The sequence below is a fragment of the Salvelinus sp. IW2-2015 genome, linkage group LG27 (genome assembly GCF_002910315.2).
Source record: "Salvelinus sp. IW2-2015 linkage group LG27, ASM291031v2, whole genome shotgun sequence".
Classification (NCBI taxonomy): Eukaryota; Metazoa; Chordata; class Actinopteri; order Salmoniformes; family Salmonidae; genus Salvelinus; species Salvelinus sp. IW2-2015.
In genome coordinates this window covers 12776407-12792731 of record NC_036867.1, presented here as the reverse complement: position 1 = coordinate 12792731, position 16325 = coordinate 12776407, and the positions used below count along the sequence as shown (strand labels likewise).

The window sequence follows — 16325 nt, the reverse complement described above, 5'->3', positions numbered from 1 at the left end:
AAACATTGATTTGGCTAAATTATTTTTTTGGAATCTTTAAGTTTGTTTCAGTGTGTTAAAATGCTGTCATTATTTTAGTAAGTTCTTCAAAGTAAATAAAAAGAAAATTTTATGATTGCTGAGTACCAACTATCAATCACTTAGATCATGTATTTTCAGGTTGTCACGTTCCTGACCTGTTTTCCTTTGTTTTGTATTTGTTTTTAGTTGTCAGGGCGTGAGTTGGGTGGGTTGGTCTAGGTTTGATTTTCTATGTTGGGATTTTGTGTTCGGCCTGGTATGATTCTCAATCAGAGACAGCTGTCAATCGTTGTCCCTGAATGAGAATCATACTTAGGCAGCTTGGGTTTCACCTGTGTTTTGTGGTGTTTTCCTTGTCAGCGTTTGGGCCACCACAGGACTGTTTCAGGTTAGTCACGTTTGTTGGTTTTGTATTTTGTAGTGTTTGTTGTTTTTCCATTAAATAATGAACTCGTACCAATCCGCATCTTGGTCTGATCCATGCTCCTCCTCGTCTGAGGAGGAGAACGACTACGACAGCCGTTACAGAAACACCCACCAAAACAGGACCAAGCAGAGTGGAGAAGGAAGGCAAGAAAACAACAGCAATGGGGAAAAGAGGAATGGACTTGGGAGGAAATCCTAGACGGTAAAGGACCCTGGGCAGAGCCAGTGAGTGTCGCCGCCCCAAAGCGGAGCTGGAGGCAGCGAAAGCGGAGAGGAGGTTTTATGAGGCGAAAGCAAGCAGAGCGGCTGGAAGCCCGAGAGGCTCACCCAAAAATTTCTTGGGGGGGGGCTAAAGGGGAGTGTGGCGAAGCCGGGTGTGATACCCCGAGCCAACTCCCCGCTTACCGTGGAGTGCGAGGGCGTCGTACTGGTCAGACACCGTGTTATGCGGTGGAGCGCACGGTGTCCCCAGTACGCGTGCTTAGCCCAGTGCGGGCTATTCCACCTTGCCCGCACTGGGAGGGCTAGGTGCATCGAGCCGGGTGCCAGTGAATGCCGGCCCCACATATCTGGCCTCAGTACGTCTTCGGCTCGCGGCGGCGTACATGGCACCAGCCTTACAGGTGGTGTCCCCGGTTCGCCTGCATAGCCCAGTGCGGGCTATTCCACCTCGCCGCACTGGCAAGGCTACGGGGACCATTCAACCTGGTTAAGGTTGGGAGGCTCGTGCCTCAAGAGCACGTGTCCTCCTTCACGGTCCGGTATATCCGGCGCACCTTCCCACCCCAGCCCAGTACCATCAGTGCCGACACCACGCACCAGGCTTCCAGTGCACTTCCAGAGCCCTGTTCCTCCTCCACGCACTCTCCCTGTGTGCGTGTCTCCAGCCCAGTGCCTCCAGTTCCGCACCACGCACCAGACCTACTGTGCGCTCAGCAGGTCAGAGTTGGCCGTCTGCTCAACGCCGCCTGCGCTGCTTGCCTGCTCAGCGCAGCTGTGTCTGAACTGCCTGCCTTCCCAGCGCTGTCTGAACTGCCTGCCTTCCCAGCGCTGTCTGAACTGCCTGCCTTCCCAAGCCTGCTGAACTGCCTGCCTGCCCAGCGCTGCCCGTCTGTCCCGAGCCTTCAGAGCCGTCCAGCCAGGGACCAGCCAGAGCCGTCCAGCCAGGACCAACCAGAGAGCCGTCCAGCCAAGACCAGCCAGAGCCGTCCAGCCAGGACCACCAGAGCCGTCCAGCCAGGACCAGCCAGAGCCGTCCAGCCAGGATCCAGCCAGAGCCGTCCAGCCAGGATCAGCCAGAGCCGTCCAGCCAGGATCAGCCAGAGCCAGTCCAGCCAGGAGCTGCCAGCCAGCCAGGATCCGCCGGAGCCAGCAGACAGATCCGCCGGCAGCCAAGGCCAGCCAGGATCCGCCGGAGCCTTCGCCAGCCAGGATCCGCCGAGCCTTCCGCCAGCCAGGATCCGCCGGAGCCTTCCAGCCAGGATCCGCCGAGACCTTCCGCCAGCCAGGATCCGCCGGAAGCCTTCCCGCCAGCCAGGATCCGCCCTCAGTCCGGTGCTGCCCCTCAGTCCGGTGCTGCCCCTCAGTCCGGTGCTGCCCCTCAGTCCGGTGCTGCCCCTCAGTCCAGTGCTACCCCTCAGTCTGTTACTGCTCTTTGGAATAGTGGGATTGACATGGAGGGTGGATATTGGGAGGAGGCACGGAAGCGGGGTTGACTATGGTGGGTGGGGACCACGACCAGTGCCAGAACCGCCACCGTGGACAGATGCCCACCCAGACCCTCCCCTAGACTTGTGCTGGTGCGCCCGGAGTTCGCACCTTAAGGGGGAGGGTTCTGTCACGTTTCCTGACCTGTTTTCCTTTGTTTGTATTTGTTTTAGTTGGTCAGGGCGTGAGTTGGGGGGGTGGTCTAGGTTTGATTTCTATGTTGGGATTTTGTGTTCGGCCTGGTATGATTCTCAATCAGAGACAGCTGTCAATCGTTGTCCCTGATTGAGAATCATACTTAGGCAGCCTGGGTTTCACCTGTGTTTTGTGTGGTGTTTGTTCTTGTTGTCAGGCGTTTGGCCACACATGACTGGTTTCAGGTTAGTCACGTTTGTTGGTTTTTGTATTTTGTAGTGTTTGTTGTTTTTCCATTAAATAATGAACTCGTACCAATCCGCATCTTGGTCCGATCCATGCTCCTCCTCGTCTGAGGAGGAGAACGACTACGACAGCCGTTACACAGGTAGAGATACCTCGCGAAGCAACTGCTTTCGATCCCTCTCGATCGCTCGTTCTCTCTTCTCTGTCTCCATTCCACACCATTCTTATTATAGCTCAGTGCTCCACACATACTGGACAAGCAGGTGGATTATGGGAATTAAAGTTAATTACTGTACTACGTTTTCTGTGCTAAACTATGTAGAATATTGGCCTGTTGGAAACTACAACTCCCTACTACATTGCACAGTTCAGGCTGGATCTGATTTACCTCTACAGAAACTGCGCATTGAGCTCACAGAAAATAAATGGAATAAAATGGAATTAAAATAATTGAACTGAGATCGGTCAATTAGTTGTTTAAAAAACAAAAAAATAACCAGAATTTCGCTTAACCGCTCAGCACTATTACCAAGACGACATCGAATGTTCCTGAGTGGACTAGTTGCAGTTTTGAATTAAATTGTCTTGAAAATCTACGGAATCAAGAACCAACTTGACAGAGCTTGAAGAATTCAAAAAATAATAAATGTGCAAATATTGTACAATCAAAGTGTGCAAAGTGCTTAGACTCACAGCTGTAATCTCTGTCAAAGGTGATTCTAACATGTATTGACTCAGGAGTGTGAATACTAACGTAAATTTGATATTTCTGCATTTCATTTTCAAAAAATCTGCAAACATTTCGAAAAAAACACGTTTTCACTTTGTCATTACTGGGTATTGCGTATAAATGGGTGAATTCATGCTGTAACGAAACAAAATGTGGAATAAGACAAGGGTATATGAATACTTTCTGAAGGCACTGTAGCAATTAGAAATGCTCTATGGTTTCAGATGTTGAAACCAGCGGCCAGGCTTTTGTGTACTGTCTTTAGGGGCTCTAACGTAATTGATAAGGACAGCAAAACGATCCAAAATAGAGAGACAGAACCTGCTGTCAGCATCTAGGCCAGTATTGGGTTACAATGGCTCTATAAAACCATATGGCCTTTATATCTCATTTTTGGAAGACTGAGTCCTAATAAGGGCAGAGAAAGTTTAATGGGATTTGCGGGAGAATACTAAGTCTCTCCCATCTTGAGTTGAATAAGTGGACGCTGAGATTGCAGTGCAGTGCAGCAGCTTGCCTGTCACCAAGGCCTTCACTACAGGAAGCAGCTACGTCACCAGACAAGCCCGAGTACAATGGAGCCTGGCGCTTCGCTTACAATGTGCATACTAGGGCAGGAAACTGTGGGAGTTTTAGAACGACCAGCATGACTTTTCTCTCCCAAACAGCCTGCTCCTCACTGAGCATGAGCAGCACCACGTGTCCTCTGGCCCCTCTGACACATACCCCCAAAACAACACTAATATCCTCAGGACCTCGAGAGAAAAAAAGGCCTCAGTGTCTGCTCCAAGGACACACAATCCCTCCCCCTCGCCTCTCCTCACTTCGTAAATCTTCGCTGAGGAGGACTGCAGACCCTCAGACATCCGACAGCCAAACCCAGGCCTGATCTGCTCCAACTCTCTCAGCTCAGAGAGAGGCCATTGTGTGTCTATGTATCACAGCACTAATTTCCCTGAACGGAGATGACATTCTGAGGCTCCAAAAGCAATTTGGCGTCAGGGCAGAACTGATCCAGCCTCTTGCAAAGCGCTGACTGTAGAAACATTAGAAGCTGATGCAACATTTACAGGTTGCTAAAGCAGGATATCAAGAGGGAAAAGCAGGAAGTGCTTAATGTCTTCTAACCAACTGCTGCTCCTGGACATAGAGCGTGCTTGAGGTAGTGTACTATACATGTAGATTTAGTAATGTTTAGTTTAGTGACCGTGTGGACAGCAGGTGTGGAATGATGGCCATGATACATAGCTAGAGAGGACACGTTAGGGACAGATCTACAAGTGCTGGGGGGGGGGGGGGGCTGGTCCAACTCAAAAAATGACAGCCCTCCCCAACGTCAAAAATATTTTCACATGACCCTTCCCTTGTACTGTAAAATAAACGGAACACCCTCCCCCCTCATAGAATTAACTCTAAATAATGTTAACGACCATGTGTTTATAAACGTGGAAATCGTCTTTGTCACTTCAGCATGCTTTTGTTGCACAGATGATGCCGCGCAGGGCTCCTGGCCAGATGATTGACAGTGCGCTGACCACTCTCCCTGCCTGTACATTGCAATCAAAGCCGGCTGCAGGCAATGATCAGCTAAGGAGAAATTAGATATTTATAATTATATAAAATATATGCAACGAATATGCACCACACAGCCAATAAACAAAGCATAACGATTTCAGGCACTTCAATATCATGGTTTGCGTTTTCAACACCAATAAATAGACTATGTCAATATCAACAAACATAAAATACATCTCTCCCTACCTTGTAGGCTTACCCAGTATCAAACGCGTGTCTTGACATTAAACGTTTTGGTGTATTGTAACAGATGTCTCTTTCCATTCACCAGTTTGGATTGATTGATTGATTTTATTTGTCAGTAAAAAAAAAACATATATACACAAAAAAAAATTTAAGTGACCGGGATTGCACAATAAACTTTTTCCATTGTGTTCCCAATATTTTATGTAAATACATATACAATTACATAGATAAAGACACATTACAGAGATAGAGAAGAAAAATTGCTCAACCTCCAGATGAGTATGAGGGGAGAGTTTAAGTACACTTCTTACAAGCTTGTTTTGCTGGTAGCATATTCTTTAGATGTTTGGGGCTGCTGGTGACCCATGATGTGCAGCATAATCAAAGTGACACTGGACTAGTGCACTTGCCAGAGTCTTTAGGGTGTCTATTGCTACGTTTCCACCCAATTGCTGACAGTATTTCATGTGGATATTCAAAATTCTTCATAAAAACAATATGCCATTTTAGTTTCCTTTACAAAATGTTTTGCGCCGGACAACATGACAGGAAAGATTTGAATTTAACAGATATAAAAAAAAAAAGAATACAGACACCCATATGCATTCAGATCCAACCTGTTGGCCAAATGAGCCACATTTACAGTTGAAGTCGGAAGTTTACATACACTTAGGTTGGAGTCATTAAAACTTGTTTTTCAACCACTCCACAAATTTCTTGTTCACAAACTATAGTTTTGGCAAGTCGGTTAGGACATCTACTTTGTGCAATTTTTCCAACAATTGTTCACAGACAGATTATTTCACTTATAATTCACTGTATCACAATTCCTGTAGGTCAGGAATTACATACACTAAGTTGACTGTGCCTTTAAACAATGTCATGGCTTTATAAGCTTCTGATAGGCTAATTGACAACATTTGAGTCAATTGGAGGTGTACCTGTGGATGTATTTCAAGGCCTACCTTCAAACGACGCAGTCGTCATACCACTCAGGAAGGAGACACCTTCTGTCTCCTAGAGATGAACGTACTTTGGTGCGAAAAGTGCAAATCAATCCCAGAACACAGCAAAGGACCTTGTGAAGATGCTAGAGGAAACAGGTACAGAAGTATCTATATCCACAGTAAAAAGAGTCCTATATCGACATAACCTGAAAGGCCGCTCAGCAAGGAAGAAGCCACTGCTCCAAAACCGTCATAAAAAGACAGACTACGGTTTGCAACCGCACATGGGGACAAAGATCATACTTTTTGAAGAAATGTCCTCTGGTCTGATGAAACAAAAATATAACTGTTTGGCCATAATGACCATCGTTATGTTTGGAGGAAAAAGGGGGATGCTTGTAAGCCGAAGAACACCATCCAAACCATGAAGCACAGGGGTGGCAGCATCATGTTGTTGGGTGCTTTGCAGCAGGAAGGACTGGTGTACTTCACAAAATTGATGGCATCATGAGGGAGAAAATTATGTGGAAATATTGAAGCAACATCTCAAGACATCAGTCAGGAAGTTAAAGCTTGGTCGCAAATGGGTCTTCCAAATGGTCAATGACCCCAAGCATACTTCCAAAGTTGTGGCAAAATGGCTTAAGGCCAACAAAGTCAAGGTATTGGAGTGGCCATCACAAAGCCCTGACCTCAATCCCATAGAAAATGTGTGGGCAGAACTGAAAAAGCGTGTGCGAGCAAGGAGGCCTACAAACCTGACTCAGTTACTCCAGCTCTGTCAGGAGGAATGGGCCAACCTTCACCCAATTTATTGTGGGAAGCTTGTGGAAGGCTTACCGAAACGTTTGGCCCAAGTTAAACCATTTAAAGGCAATGCTACCAAATACTAATTGAGTGTATGTAAACTTCTGACCCACTTAGAATGTGATGAAAGAAATAAAAGGTGAAATAAATCATTCTCTCTTCTATTATACTGACATTTCACATTCTTAAAATAAAGTGGTGATCCTAACTGACCTAAGACAGGGAATTATTACTCAGATTAAATGTCAGGAATTGTGAAAAACTGAGTTTAAATGTATTTGGCTAAGGTGTATGTAAACTTCCGACTTCAACTGTATATATTAGTCTGCATAATGGAAGAGAAGCTTAGGCCAAACCCCATAGATATATGCATTTCTTTGTGTCAGATGGCTACTGCGTCTGTTGTACAGATATAGACGTACAGGAGAAGGGTAATTAATACATTTTCATACAAATATACAAATCTTTTGTATAAAGATAAGCATGATATTGTTAGATTATAGGAGTAATTGAAACAGTCTTCCTCAACTCAAGTTAAACTGTCGGAGTAAGTTGGAGCGCCGGGGCACACTGCCTTCATATCATAGGCCTCCAGTAGCTAAAGCTTAATAATAGCCACACCAATCCTTCACAAACGTTTCTAAACTGTATTAAGGTAATATTAAAAGTAAGTCAAGCTATTGTTTATAGGGAAAATACTATTAGTATAGAGAATGTAAACCAGGGAAAAAACACACAACTTTCCCCTGTGCTGGATAAAAAAAACAGAAACCAAAACAAAAAATGTAAGTTTGACAACCCTCCCCTATTTTGGGCCATCCCTCCCCCCAGTAAATGTTGATCTGTTCCTTAGCCATTTGCAACAGATGCACAGTAGATCGCAACCAATGAGGAAAGAATTTTCATCCATATGGCATGGTTGCTTCCACCACAGCTGTCACTTTCTCTACAGAGCAGTGACACATCCCTCAGAGCGAAAGGAAGAGATAAACCAGAGCATGGTAAAGCTCTATATCCACATCTGATGTCATATTGGCACACAGACTCACACAGATCCAGGTGGTGTATAGCCAAAACCTGACTAGTGGGACCACATGGCGTCTTTCCCAACTCCTGTCGAACATGCTCCAGTTATAATACTGAAAAGTGGGATTCAGAGTGAAAGAAACCAACACTGCAACTGCATTCAAACAAGTGGGTCTATGCCCTGCCTTCCAGAGATAGATAATGAAAAGACTAAGCAGTAATCAGAGAAGAATTATAAGATGAAAGACTGAGGCAAACTGTGCTCCCTTCCCCTCCTCCTTGAGGAAATTACTTTTACTTGTTGTTTTTCTTTTTCTCTTGCAATCTCAACAGTCCTTTTCTGTGCCTTACGCTCACATTTCCTCACTCTGGAAGCGAGGGAGAGAATGGGGGAGGGGCTGAGATAGTAGACAGAAAGGAGGTGCAATTACAACAAATATATCTCAGACTCGCATACAAACCACCTCAAGACAACTATTTTTTTAACGTTTTTTTTGTGAAACATGAGCTTGATTTGCGGTAAATAGCATGTTGGAGGGAGTAAAGTATCTAAATCAAACTAAAATAGGGCAACTATAGTTTAATAATCCATCTACCCGACATATTACGATGATTTAACATTGGAACACTGTGTGGCCTACATTGACAGATCCTTGCTATTTCTTTACTGCAAGGTGGGGTATTATGTATATTATCCCTTGTAGAGGAGTTGTCATAACGTAGACCTACATGTAACTTCTTTCAAGCAGACCTCAAACACAGCTCTGCTTGGTCTGCCACTCGAAGTCAAACATGGGGTCAGGGTCAACAACGCTGGCAGTCTAGCACCTGCAAGACATTTCCATATAGAAACAGCTTCCTCGTCTAAACAAACCGCCATGCCTGTTTGAGCACCTTTCAACACAGCTGTCAGGCTGGAGGACAAATGATGGGTAGACCGCCTCTCTCGGTGTGGCAAAAACGTTCTGCTAATGCTCGGGGAACACAGCGCTGCCGCAAAAGTGTGACGTTTGTCAGGGGTCTGTGTTATTGTTTGGTTAGGGAACGACCCGCTCAATCACTAATAAATGAACTGTTATTTATGATCAGTGCACTGAAAACACAGGTTTTGATGATAGCTGTTTATAAAAATAAAAATACTGTCTTGAGGAATCTTACTAGTACCCACTGGTAAGGTTTGGTAGCTTATAGTAACACTATGGAATATCCTGTGTAGTGCTGCTCATCATAACAGACCAACATCTCCTCAGACCATTTCATATCTGACAATGAAAAATCTACATTAACATACGTCATATATACACTATACTGTATATACAAAAGTATGTGGGCACCCCTTCAAATTAGTGGATTCAGCTATTTTAGCCACACCCGTTGCTGACAGGTGTATAAAATCGAGCACACAGCCATGTAATCTCCATAGACAAACATTGGCAGTAGAACAGCCTTACTGAAGAGTTCAGGGACTTTCAACGTGGCACCGTTACAGGATGCCATCTTTCCAACAATTCAGTTCATCAAATGTCTGCCCCGCTAGAGCTGCCCCAGTCAACTGTAAGTGCTGTTATTGTGAAGTGGAAACATCTAGGAGCAACAACGGCTCAGCAGCGAAGTGGTAGGCCACACAAGCTCACAGAATGGGACCGCCGAGAATCAACATCGGCACAGTCCCGTTGTAGCTCAGTTGGTAGAGCATGGTGCTTGCAACGCCACCAGGGTTGTGGGTTTGAGTCCCATGGGGGACCAGTATGAAAAAAAAGTATGAAAATGTAAGCACTCACCACTGTAAGTCGCTCTGGATAAGAGTGTCTGCTAAATGACTAAAATGTAAATGTAGGCACCAGAACTGTTTGTCGAGGGCTTCATGAAATGGGTTTCCATGGCTGAGCGGCCGCATGATGCCAAGCTTTGGCTGGAGTGGTGTAAAGTTCCCTGCCATTGGACTCTGGGGCAGTGAAAACGTGTTCTCTGGAGTGATGCAACTGTGCACAAATTGAGGTCCATACAGAAATGGTTTGTCGAGATCGATGTGGAAGAACTTGACTGGCCTGCATAGAGCCATGACCTCAACCCCATCGAACACCTTTGGCATGAATTGGAACACCGACTGCAAGCCAGGCCTAATCGCCCGACCTCACTAATGCTCTTGTGGTTCAAGTCCCCGTAGCAATGTTCCAACAGCTAGTGGAAAGCCTTCCCAGAAGAGTGCAAACTCCATATTAATGCCCATGATTTTGGAATGAGATGTTCGATGAGCAGGTGTCCACATACTTTTGACCATGTAGTGTATTTACTTGAGCCTACAAAATAAATGGATCATGAGTCTATGGGGCGAGTAGTTTACAAACAGCTGGAATTCAAGGGATTTATCGTCCTTTGGAGGATCAAAATGTTAACATTTTGGAGACAGCAGAGTTTTCTACTTTGCACTGTTTAGACTGCACTGCTGACCCTCACTGACTTCAGAGTAGCCAAGTGGAAACACACGTCAGACTGGCCAGAGGCTGATTATTGTACGGAGGACAATAAATGTGGATTATTGGATTTGAATATATGGCTCCATATCCTGTGTGGGTTGTTGAATGACTATGCCATTGCTAATTGAGAGGCTACTATGGATCTTGCAATAATCCAATAAGAAATGTATTAGGCTGGGGAAATTGGATTTGATATTGGGTATGAAATGAACTGAAAGAATAATTAGTTTGATTCCAATGGCCAACAGAGCCTGATTCCTTGTCACACTTTTACATTAAAATGGCTCAATTCCACCTCATATTATTTTATCATGTTCACGAGTAGAAGAGTAATGGCTACTTTTCCCTACACACCGTTTCACTTTTCTTTTGTTCCTGGTCAGACAGGAAGGAAGCAGGCATGTGTATTTTTCCCACCATTCACTGTTTCTAAGTTGCCTTCCTGGTTCCTTCCAAATTGCTGGTAGGTTTGGGGGGATGACAACACAGAAGGTGCATGGCTTTGACATGGTCAACTTTCCAATGAATCACTCTCTTATCTGTGACTGAAGAAGCCTGACACTACTATACCAAGTGGGATTTTTCATATTATCATTTCTCACTCTCAACTACATATGCGGTATCTAAAACAGCCACGGTTGCTAAATACTATAGGTTCTGGGTGCTGAGATGACTAAATAATATAGGAGTTCTACACATCCTATTTCTATGGCTGAACCACATTCCACCCCAGAGTAGAGCCGTGCCAAAGAAAACGCTCCAGGCAGGCCCAGACTGCAGGGCCATGGTTTAACCCATGCTGGGAGTCTTCAGCCTCATCCATCCCAGGGGAGAAATGTACAGTCTGAAGCTAATAAGCAGGTCAGCTGTTTGAGCCCACAAGCTCTCCTAAATAGCCACAAAAAACACATATCACAGAATGATATTGGATGACTTCATCAAAAGGTATTTTCCACTTGCTTAGATCCGCTGTGATGGAGAAGAGGGGTATAACTCTTCATCTTCTTCATGTGGAAAAATTGCATGAAGAAGTATTGCTGAACCACAAGAAAGTTCTGGGAAAACACGAGGGAGCTAAATCCCAAAGAGTGACTTGATGCAGGTGCACGGCAAGCCAATGGAATGAACAAATTCCAAAACCCTCAAATAAGCTCTGCAACAGTCTACTGCATGTTGGCAATATATGTCCTACAATGAAGCAAAAACAAGGTCCTATCTTTAACTTCTGTGCCCCAATGTGGCCCAGTTGTATTGTGTAAAGTCTGGTTTCATCAAACACTTTAATCATGATTTCACATCCATATGTGCAGTGAGGGTTGACAACTTTCCAAGCCAAGACTGATGCAATATTATTGTTCTTCTTATGAAGGTACACAATTAAATGAGGCCACCCAGATGACTTCACATAATCCAAGTGATGCGTCATCATGAAATTAGCCGTGCTGCTACTGAATGCAAACCGTAGCTAGTTCCAATAGCCTAGAGAGAGGATCCTCTCCCAATCAGCAAGTTTGGCAAAGCCAGTTTGCTTTTGTGACTCCCAAGCTCCCAAGGCCAGGAAATGTGATGGACCATGCCTCCAGATCTGAGCGCTGAGCCAATGTGTGATTTTGTGCAGGAGCAGCCTGCATCCTGATTAGTTTAGAGGGCCGTGGGGCTGGGTGGAGTGTGTGTGGGGGGGGGCTTGGGAGTCACGAAAGCAAACTGGCTGTGGTTGTGGTGGTTCCAGACCATGTAATTACTCCCACTTAGCAGGAAGAAAAAAATAACAATTTCTGTCATAACACAGGAGCGGAATTATGGTTGGGCAGCCACCGACCACGGCCCACTCTCCCGTACAGGTTGTTCTCCTAGCTAGCAGACACACAAGGCACAATTAGTAATTTCCCATAATACCCCAGTGAAGGTTCCAGCAGCTCCTCGATGGAGAGATACTGGTGAGTCAACGTTTCCCTCTGAGCCTAATGTAGTCTGGAGAGGAACAATAGTCTGCCTTGTTTGAACCCAAGCTGAGAGAAGTAGACCAAACCTTCTGAATTGACTTGTTACAGTTCACAAATGGTTAATTGGATGATTCATTAACATTAATGAACATGAATGTTTATTAATGTTAATTACATTAGCCACTGAGTGGTCCATTACGGAACCAGTCATTGAAAGACCTTAAGACCAATACATATGCACTGGTGATGCGTGGGTTGACTCATAACCCACAGTCCCCGCGATTATATCCACGGGGTTGGCAGGTTTAGGGTCATGAAAAAAGAGAAAACGATCCATTAAAAGTCCATAAATGTATCATTTTTGTGCAATTCATTTCTATAGGCTACATTGAGGTTTTGCTTTCATTACTTGTATCTGGCGTTAGGCCCTAAAGCTTAGGCCTAGGCTACGCACTAACTGTAGTGCGCCAAATACACGCCAAATGCTTTTGGGAACTTGGGAAGAAAAAGTTAACGTCGATCCACTGAGGAAAAAAGAATAACTCAATAACAGAAAATCTGCGAAATGGAGAGTTGAAAATAAATAGAAGGGAGGGCCAGAACAGCAGTCTAATGTTTGGGAAAGATTTGGTGAAGTGTTAAAAGAGGATGATAGCAGTGACGGCTAAACGGCTATGTTATGTGTGATGATTGTGAGGCGGTATACAAATTCGACAACCACAAGATTGGGACTTCAAGGGAATTGTACTGTTCAGATGGGTTAAATGGAATAGTATCCTAAATGAAATCTGGACACTGACTGTAGGTCCATAACCTCTCACATAGCCTAATATAATATTTACTCCTGCAGAATTAAGCAGTTATTGCAGTAAAATGATACACCAAATGTACATTTTGACTCAGGAACAGAAATATTATTTATTTATTTTAGCATCTTGAGAGAATGAATGTGCAGTTAGGGAACGTCTGTAAAGGTGCTATCTTTATCACCATCATAAAAGCTGATAGTATTTCAACCACATAAAATATTAATTCAAGCTGTCTGAAATCTTATAAAAAAACCTGTTGGGTCATTTTAACAGCTTTTAATTTCATTAAAACCGGCCAAACTGATCTCATTTGGAAATTTTGCATGGAAAATCCTTCCTGTATTTTGGGAATTATTGTATTTTCTACCCGGGCCCTAAATGTCTTTGCTGCATGAGAGAAGTAGAGATGGAAGAGGAAAGCAAAAATAAAAATGTACCAATGTCAACTGCATTAAAGCATTCATTCTATCGATTTATGACATTATTCTGGTGAGCATGGGTTTATTTACTGCCATCTTCTAGGGCAACAAGTAATGACAGAAGGGAAGCTGAATGTATCTAATTATAGACAAGTTGACAAATAGCCTACCAAAATGTTGGAAATTATAAGCAGAAACATAAGCCTATCTAAAAAATGATTCCGCCGTCTCTGACTGTACAGCGCATTTTCTCTGTATTTGCGGTTAGTGTGGGCATCATATTTCCACTTTATCACATATAGTCAAGGAAATGGCGGATGTGTTATTAGCAATTGCAGGCGGGTGACAAACAGCTGATCCACGCATCACTAATATGCACATACATGCAAATTTTTGTATGAAACAAAAATTGCATCTGATATAACATGAAGTTTCACGGCAAAATAGTCTTATTTATATTCTCTTCTCTCAGCAACACCTTGAAATGTATGACTGAGTGACAGCCAGAAGTACTGGGTAGCCCGTGTGTTTGTTTTCTTGTGGGAAGCTCCACAAGAATACATCATTCCTCTCTTTCAAAGCAAATATAAAAAGATTGGTGTCCATACAATGGAGTGTGTGTGTGTGTGTGTTTGTCTAAAGATGGTTAAGAAGCCTATGCCATTTTTTCTCTTAAAAGGAAAACTGCCTGACCTTTGTCTATGATGGGTTTGAGGAGATTGACGCTCAGCAGACGCTAAGTAGAGTTATATGAAACACATTCTAAACTGCTGATAGAAAAGGAGACATTTAGGGTTTCATTCCATAAATGCAAGCAGTCAGTCAGCTCCTTTGATTGACGAACTGTCAAACAGATTGACATACCCTCAAGAAAGACATATGTTACACATATTGGAGAGTATTTTTCTACCACTGCCAGAGCATTGCTTGGATATATGCAACTGTCTTAATATCCTGGAGATTTTATTTGATGTTTGATAACCACAAAATCGACAGGAGTTACAAACACACTAGCACAATGAAGAGCAGGCCCCTGATGTAGCCAGGTTGGCACAATGCCTGGGAATACTCACTGGGAACTGGGGTTGGAGGAAGGAGAAGGAGAGCCACCATGGAACAATGTCTGCTTGGAAGGAGATTGTCTATTTGTGAGAGGCACAGAGCTAACCACTACACCGATGATACAACCTAATGGATCAGCTAAATGGCCATGCATTCCAGACCAAACAAATTGCAGAAAACGGGCATCTTTTAGCTATTCCTGCTATTGCTAGACAATGCAATACATCACAGTACTACTATATGTTTTCTTCAGCATTTCCCATTGGTCTTCTTTCTCTCTCCTTTTCTCTCTCTTTCTCGCACCGGCAGACACACACACACACACACACACACACACACACACACACACACACACACACACACACACACACACACACACACAGATAACGAGCATGCTCACTGACAACACTCAACCCTGATATTACCAGTTTGGACAAGCATTCTTCCTCTTCGAGGGGGCAGGAGTTTTGAAACAAAGAATAAGAAAAGCCTTCGGCTCCTTAGCTCTGATGAGAGCCGTGAGTTTGTTTTCAATTTAGGGTTATCCCAGGAACACACAAGTTTCTCCAAAAATAGGCAGTATTACAGAAAGGGGATGGGGGAGGGGGGGTTGAATAATGAGCACCAGATGCCTTACCTTCGGTGGTAGCCACATTCTTTGGAGCTTTGGTCGGTGTGTGATCTGTACTCGAACTAATGTCAGAGGAGATGCTGGAGCTACCTTTACCTGTGGACAAAGAAAACATACATAGATGTTACACTCATGAAAGATTGTCAATTGATATTGATAGGGCGAGATATCTGAAAGGGTTTAACCAACAAAAGAATAGCATACTATGGAAACATGGAGAGCCATCTCTGCTGTCCTTTAAGACTTCTGCCTCCCTCAGTTTCAGTTGGACATTTCACCTTGGCATGTGTTCAACATTTTTGATGGTTGCTTCCTATGATAGTGTGTCCCCTCTTCCATTTGGAATAGGAATCACGTTTCTCCTTTAACCCCTGCTTCCAAGAAAACGGAAAAGACAGAAGGGAAAGGCTGTCCTGTCAGAGAGGGAAATGAGTAATCACATACGATCCGCGATTGCAGTTTCATGGGTCCTCTTGGGCCATGCAGTGTAGTGGTCCCAGCTGTAAGCAATATTCTGTATGTAGAATAACTAGATGTATGGTCCGTACTCAGTAGTACACAGCTTAACTATATACTGTGAGTTCAGTCTAGATGGTTGGTTTCTAGCTGTTTTCTTCTCCATGAAAAGCTGCTGATGACATGCTCTCCTCTCACTCCTCTCCGAGGGCCAAGAGGCTGTTAGTGGACATTTTTTTTTTTACTGCACCTCATTCCTCCGTCAGATCATAAATGCAGCCTTGTGGCTTCGCTGAGCTGAAGCGAGGTCAGTGCCTTCACCCAGCGTGAGAGCCTCCTAGGTCTTCCCAAACAGTTACACCCACACAACACACGCCTATGTACACATACTTATACGCACATCAAGGCCACTCATGGACATGGACTAGACAACGCCAGAGAAATGTGGTTAACATGCATGAACGCTGTGAGAGGAAAGTAAGAGCGCTGGAAGATGGCAAGTGCAAAAAAAGGCTGCCCCCAGGATACAGTTCAGCTTAGCCGTTGAAAAAGGCAAAGACGTCTTAACACCTTATTTGTAATGACTGTACTAAAACCTACCTCACCAGACTAGTAATTTTCAAGTGCAACTTCCCCCTCCCACATAAAGTCTACACACACACACACACACACACACACACAGCACACACACACACACACACACACACAACACACACACACAC

General features: G+C 44.3%; 1 protein-coding gene across 2 annotated transcripts in view; it reads right to left on the bottom strand.

Moving 5' to 3' along the window:
* LOC111953396 (F-box/LRR-repeat protein 7) overlaps positions 1 to 16325 on the bottom strand; it is a 47256-nt gene that overhangs the window by 27513 nt on the left and 3418 nt on the right. For both annotated transcript variants that reach the window (XM_023972632.2, XM_023972633.2), the window contains exon 2: positions 15154 to 15243. In XM_023972632.2, coding sequence (XP_023828400.1) covers positions 15154 to 15243 — 90 coding nt within the window. The remainder of the gene's footprint in view (positions 1 to 15153; positions 15244 to 16325) is intronic.